This window comes from Fusarium oxysporum, chromosome 2 (genome assembly GCF_000149955.1).
Source record: "Fusarium oxysporum f. sp. lycopersici 4287 chromosome 2, whole genome shotgun sequence".
Lineage (NCBI taxonomy): Eukaryota > Fungi > Ascomycota > Sordariomycetes > Hypocreales > Nectriaceae > Fusarium > Fusarium oxysporum.
In genome coordinates, this window is record NC_030987.1 from 5,152,853 (window position 1) to 5,160,291 (window position 7,439).

The following is a 7,439-nucleotide window of genomic DNA, read 5'->3' on the forward strand; positions in this document are numbered from 1 at the left end:
GCAGAAGAAGATGCTCGAGAGACTCTGGGATGCGTTGATGGGCAATCAGCGGATGACAACGCAGATGATAGGTGAGCAGCTAGAGATAGTTCGACAGCTTCAGCAGGAAGTTCAGGCGGTCAAGACGTAGGCGGTCAAGGAGTCGAGGAAGGTAGATAAGCTCAGGCGCCTGCATAAGCAGTCTACCAGGCAGCTAAGGGTAATGCAAGAGCAAACGAGCAAACAGATTAAAACAACGCGTAAGCAAACAACCAAGCAATTAAAGATCATTCGGGAACAAACAGCGCGGAACTTTAAGCAGATGCGATTGCAAGTCATGAAAGAAGTAGGGATAGTACAAGGTCAAGCGGCAGAAGAGATAAGGCAAGCGAAGGAGGAACTGAAGCAGGCAAGAGAGGAGATGCAGCAGGCGAAAGAGGAGATCAGCCAAATGAAAGAACAGCTGAATACAATAGCCAAGATGCACTGGCTCAGCAATAAGGAGAACGGGAAGATGTATGGCTCGATGGTGATCTATATCACCAAGGCGAGCGATGCGCAACGACTTCTTGACGAGAGCTACTTCTACCTCGCCGGTGAGTCGGCCAGCACTAATGTCTTTAAGCGACGCCAAGGCCCCGACCAATGCTACAACTGCTGGGAGACTGGCCATAAAGCCTTTGCCTGCAGTAAAACACAACGATGCGGCAAGTGTGCAGAGACAGGACATCGCCATCGAGACTGCCAAGCGGTCAAACCAAAGTGTGTTCCATGCGGAGGACCACACGAGTCGTTCAGTCAAAACTGTCAGGTGCGACAACTACACATCACTGATAGGCACTAACCTGCGAATCTTCCAGCTCAACATACACAAGAAGGATGTGGTGCAGCTAAGCATGATGAACGACAGAGACTTGCAGGACTATGCGGTGCTGGCAGTCGCTGAGCCGTACGCCTTGAATATTAAAGGATCGGTAGTGACGACACCAAAGAGTCACAGGAACTGGATCAAGTATATACCTACAAAGAGACACGACACGCAGTGGCCGATACGCAGCATGCTCTGGATACGGGGCGACCTAGAGGCAGAACAAGTGCCGATACCGTCGGCTAACCTCACGGGGGCGATACTTCGGTGGCCTAACCAGGAGGTCTTGGTGGTATCAGTATACATAGCAGGGAAAGATAAGGAGGCCCTACGTACTGCCATGAGGCAACTATATATGACTATCAGGAGCTTCCGTAACAGCAGGGGAAAGAGGACAGACGTTATCCTAGCCGGCGACTTTAACCGGCACGATCAGCTCTGGGGAGGCAACGATGTGACAGGTAGGAGACAAGGTGAGGCAGGGCCGATCATCGACCTTATAGATAAGCATAGTCTACTTAGTCTTCTCCTACGAGGAACGAAGACATAGGAAAGACCAGGTGGCGAGAGCACGATTAACCTGACGCTCGCGTTAGCCGAGCTGGCAGACAAGATAGTATACTGCGGCATCTATCTGACCGAGCATAGATTAAATCACAGGGCTATCTAGGCAGAGTTTAATCTCGCGATGCCTAAGAGTACAGCGGAACCAAGGTTGTTATTTAAAAATGCACCGTAGAACGCAATTAGGGAAAGGGTAAAGGAAAAGCTCTTACCACTTTGGTGGGATGGTGATATCTAGATATAGACAGATAGGTTAATAGATGTGGTCCTTAATGCGATCTACGATCTAGTCCTACGTGCGAAGCCATTACCATACGCAAAGAGATAATAGATAACAGACCTCACCAAGCTTCGTAGGATATACACGTTCTAGAGGAACCTGGCAAGGGCCCGGCATCGGGCCGGTCAACGGATTGATAGCCTGGAAGATTAAGCCAAAGAAACGGGTAAAAAGTACCATGATGCTATCAAAAGACAGAAGAAGATGCACTGGGATGACTTTCTCGCCGATGAGACTAACATCTGGCAAGCCGCTAAGTACCTCAAACCCGGATATAATGCGAATGGTGATAAGGTGCCTCTGCTGAAGAGAACTGATGGAATAACGACGCAGGATAAAGTCGAATAGGCAGAGGAACTGCTTAACGTCTTCTTCCCGCCGCTGCTAACAGACATAGAAGAAGAAGGCCCGCGACCACGGCACAGAGAAGTAGCCATGCTAAACCTTACGATAGAAGAGGTGGAGGAGAAGGTGATAGAAGCCAAGGCGTGGAAGGCGCCCGGTCAAGACGGACTGCCAGCTTTGGTATAGAAGCAGCTGTGGCCGGTGGTGAAGGAATAGGTCCTGTATCTATTTCGGATATCACTGGATACAGGGCGATTACCTAGCTAGTTGAGGACGGCTAAAATTATCCCACTTAAGAAACCAAATAAAGGCGACTATAAGATAGCTAAGGCATAGAGACTGATCTCGCTTCTATTAACGCTAAGCAAGATCCTAGAAACAGTAGTAGCGGACTATATATTGCATGCCGCCGAGATGTATAGACTCTTACCTACTAATCACTTTAGTGCAAGAAAGAGGCAATCAGCAGAGCAGGCTCTACTGCTCTTCCAGGAACAGGTCTATAAAGCATAGCATAATCGCAAAGTGGTTAGTCTGGTCAGCTTCGACATTAAAGGAGCTTATAACGGCGTATTTAAGGATAGGTTACTGCAGAGACTTAAGGCACATAATATACCTAAGGGGCTAATTAGGTGGATTAATGCCTTCTGCTTATATCGCATAGCTACTATCACGGTAAATAGCTACATATTAGCGCTATAGGAACTGCTATAAGCTGGCCTCCTGCAAGGGTTACCACTATTGCTAATACTATTCCTGTTCTTTAATGCAGACTTAGTGCAGAGCAGGATAGACTTGAACGGAGGCTTGATTGCGTTTGTCGACGACTACTCAGCCTGGGTTACAGGTCCGATAGCCAAAGACAACAGAGAGGGCATTTAGGCTATTATCGACCGTAGAATAGACTAGGAAAGATGCAGCAGAGTGATATTTAAGTGCAATAAGATGACCATTATGCACTTTACCTGCGTTATTAACTATACTAGCCGCATACCATTCATAATTAAGGGAGATATAATCAAGCCAAAGCAGAAGGCCAAGATCCTAGGCATCATCATAGATGCAGGACTAAGATTTAAGAAACATATAGCTAAAGCGGCCACCAGAGGTCTTACAGCGGCCATATGCCTAAGAAGACTAAGGATGCTATCTCCATGCATGGCTAGGCAGCTGTTTATGGCGACCATCGCTCCGGCGATAGACTACGCTTCGGTCATATAATCGCATGCATAAAACGAAAGAGCACTAAGCTGGTTTAATAGGGCTCAGAAGATAGGAGCACAAGCCATTACAGGTGCTTTCCGGACAGTCGCAACAGCAGTAATAGAGGCAGAGGCTAACATACAGATAGTATACAAGCGATATACTTAAGCAGGCATGCAGATATACATTAACATCAAGATAGTGCCAAAGATGCACTTGCTAGCAGCCCTTAAGGTGTTAGCAAGTCGAAGATATATATCACCGTTAAAGAAGCTGGCGCTTATATATAAAGGCAGCGGAACAGAGCAGATAGAAATAATTAAGGCCTATGCGGTACTACCGTGGTATAACCAGGTGCCGCTTATATGCAAGGCTGATTATAAAGCAGCGAAAATAGCTGCAAAGAATATTAATGATATTATTATTGCGACTAGTGCTTCCGATAGGGGAGGTCTAGTAGGTATAGGCGGCATCGTGGCCTAAAGATTGCCTAGTTAAACAGACAGGATAGTGGCCAGGTACTTGGCCACGCTCGGGTCACGAGACGATTAGAACCTATATACCGCCGAGCTAGAGGCGATAGCGATGGCATTGCAATGCATGCCGGATAGTCTACAATGTCGAGAGCTTATGGTGCTGTCAAGTAGCCAGTTATCACTTAAGGCGATTGCCTGACTATAATAGCAATCAGGCCAGACCTCTATCCATCAGATCTATAAGTATATTAAGCGACTAAGAAAGGGAAATAATAGAGTTAAGATAATCTAGGTACTATCTAGAGATAATAACCTCAGCATAAGTCGTAAAGCAAAGAGATAAGCCAAGAAGGCTACCAGAGCAGGATACATGCTGTAATCGCTACCATACCAGGCCTGCTCCACGCGGCTCAGGCTAGCAGTATCATAGCTGCATTAGCAATAGAAACTACCTAATAATATAGGCAACTACTCTAAACGGATAGATCAGGCCCTACTAGGCAAATATATGCAAGCACTATATAATATTTATAAGAGATAAGAAGCCAGAGTGCTCTTACAGCTCTGCATAGGAATAGCAAGGATTAACAGCTACCTCAACAAGATCAGGGCCACAGAGTCAGATATATATAAATATAGATATAGACCAGAGATAATAAAGCATTTTCTATTCTAATGCATAAGATAGGAAGCAGAGCATAAAGCTATGCATTAAGTAGGATAAAACATAATAGGTAACCTTTCCTTCTTTCTAGGTAGAAAGTCGGTGTTAGATAAAGCAAAGTAGAGACCTAACCTAGAGGCAGTATAAGCAACAGTCAAATTTGCAATAGCAATAGGAAGATTAAGCTAGGAAGGGGTTTAAGAAGGAGAAAATAAATAACTACTAATATTAATATTACAGCTAATTACTAATAATAAACAGCCTTAAGTTAACAGACTATGCTTCAGCTGCTAAAGATAGGATGCTAAACACTTAGAGATGGTATTGGTTAGCCTTTAAGCAGGTCTGTCAAGCAGAGTCAAGCAAACGGGGCTAGAAAAGTAAGAACAGGAAGAGCAGTAGGGCTTTCTTTCGTGTAGAATAGATGAAAAGCGGGGAATACGTAAATAGCTTAGCGTAGCCACAGGCCCTATGAGGTCCGTTCTCCCGGGCGTAATAAATACTACTACTACTACTACTACTACTACTACTACTACTACTACTACTACTACGTGGGCATTATGTAAGCTTGGATGGCCAACGCGAACACGTCGCGTGCCTGCTTCAAGCTCCTCTTTAGTCCCTGCGCTACTTTTGGAAATCTATCTATTACATGGTACAATATTACAATATGGAGCCAATTGGAGCGGCCGCTCGTTTTCTAGATGATTGTCTCCCCCCTGAATGTGAGTACACATCCCGAGAGGCCTTATTTAAGGCGATCAATAGCTGGGCAGCACCACGGGGCTATACCTTTGTTACTGGAAGGTCCCATAAAGAGAAGACTAGGGGGGTTACAGTTACATTCACTTGTGACCGAGCCTGTCGCCCTCTAGATGCATCAACAGAACGGAGACGGAAGACAGCACTTGAGGCACCAACTGCCAGTTCTCCGTGCTTGCAAAACAAAGCCTTGATAAGGCTATATGGACTTTAAGGCATCGTCCAGATAGCCGATTCGCTATTCATAACCATGAACCAAGCTGGCACCAGTCTGCTCATCCAATGCATCGCATATTGTCCGATATGGATAGAATAACAATCAGTAGCCTTACAAATGCGGGGATAGCGCCAAAGGATATCAGAACTTATATCCGCCAGACCTCAAATACCATTGCAACCCAGCAAGATATCTATAATTGTATTGCAGATAGTAAGCGAGAGCTCTGTGAGGGCCAGAGCACTATACACGCTTTTGCCAACCAGCTGGATAAGGAAGGGTTCTGGAGCCGGATGCAGCTTGATTCATATGACTGAGTTACAGCAGTATTATTCGCCTATCTAGAATCATTAGCATACCTTAAGGCTTATCCAGACTTGCTCTTCCTACCGCGATATCTCGATGGAGTTGGGTATATTAAGACTAATTGGCTCGATCTCTACAAGGAAAAGCTTGTCAAGGCTTGGGTTGATCAGTGCCCTCATTTTGGTAACGTAGTTACCTCGCGGGTCGAAGGTATTCACGGGCTCCTGAAGAGCCACCTAAAGAAGTCCACGTTAGATCTTTTTCGAGGCTTGGAGGGCCAGCAAGCATGCATTGCTTAATCAACTGGCTGAGCTATGATCTAACCAAGCCAAGCAGCAATTGCGTGTGCCGATTGAGCTCTCTGGGGTTATGTATAGTGCTATACGTGGCTGGGTATCTCATGAGGCTTTACGTAAGGTTGAAGAGCAACGGAAACTGCTCTTGAAAGAAGACTTACCTGCCTGTACCGGCACATTCTCTCGATTTCACGGTCTCCCTTGTGCCTATATGCTCAGGGCGCTACAAGAGCAGGACCAACCCCTTCGTCTAGAACACTTCCATAGACAGTGGCATCTTAGTCGCACTGGGAGTCCTCAACTACTGCTTGAGCCTCGTCAATCCATTAATCGAATAGCTGATAATACAGCCAATCCACAGTCAAGCATTCGGCGGGAGCCTAGTGCTTTTGAGGCAGTTGAGGCAGCAACACAACCAAGGGCGCAGCCTAAATGCAGTATGTGCCACGCGATAGGTCATAGAATGACCTCGAAGTCATACCCTCTGCGGCACGCAGAGCTTTTACAACGAGCAGAAATAGAGGCGCCGACAGCAACAGAAACGTTAGCAGCGATGGCTGCTCCCCCAGCAACAGCTAATACTTCAATAACGGCACCGTTATCGGCAACAGCGAAGGGTCCGGCAGCAGTAGAGTCACCGGTGGCAGCAGTAGCGCGGGCACTGCGGTATGATGACCCACAAGCTATCTACCAGAGATATACTGCAGTAAGAGAAGCTTGGTATAAGGCGCAGCCGCCCAGCAGTATCAAGACTAACCAACAGTATCGGAAGGCGACGGGCCTACCTTTACGGTATAGCAAAGCCGACTACGACTGGTGCCTCGACTGGAAGCAAATGATCAAGTGCTGTGAGATGCCAATAGGCTCTAGGGAATGGACCAAAGAAGAGATGATGGCCTATCTTGACTGGGATAAGTCAGAAAACGACCGTCTTGATGCCTAAGTAGCCGATGAGATAGTAGTATAACCCTTTTCGGGCAGATGAGGGCCAGGAGAGATTTGGAGAGCATGTAAGAAGGATATTGAGGAGCAGCAAGCATTGTATTTAGCCCTGTAGCTAATTCTCGTTGTAGTTGTGTTGTAAAAGTAGTGTTATATATCCACGTTTACATAATGCCCACGGGTACCCGTGTGCCTATTGGGCCCCCTGAGCTATTGCATTAAACTCTCCAAGAATCCTATCTCTTTGAGTGGCACAAGGCATCCATAGGTCACTTACCCCGCTTTTCCTGACTAATTTTGCGGGTACCTGCGGGGTACGTGAAGTTCCCGACAGACAGCTTCTTCATTCAACACCACCAAAATCATCAAAATCCTCATACAAATTGACCCTAACAAGTCTCAATTAAAACGATGAGCTCTGAAAAGATACAAGATTACATAGATGATCATAGCTTTGACCCCCTGCCTTTGAGGGCAACTAATGACCCCACCGGCGTGCCTAATTTTCCGCCCGAAGAGGGCCGCGGTGATGATTTT

General features: G+C 46.4%; 1 protein-coding gene across 1 annotated transcript; it reads left to right on the forward strand.

The window, feature by feature from the left end:
• Window positions 1-6,513: 6,513 nt before the first annotated feature.
• On the forward strand, window positions 6,514-6,903 carry FOXG_22255 (uncharacterized protein; the record flags this gene model as incomplete). The annotated part of the gene is made up of 1 exon (XM_018402654.1): window positions 6,514-6,903. The coding sequence occupies one exon, from the start codon at window positions 6,514-6,516 to the stop codon at window positions 6,901-6,903; it is 390 nt and encodes a 129-aa protein (XP_018256536.1).
• Between the last annotated feature and the right edge of the window lie 536 nt (window positions 6,904-7,439).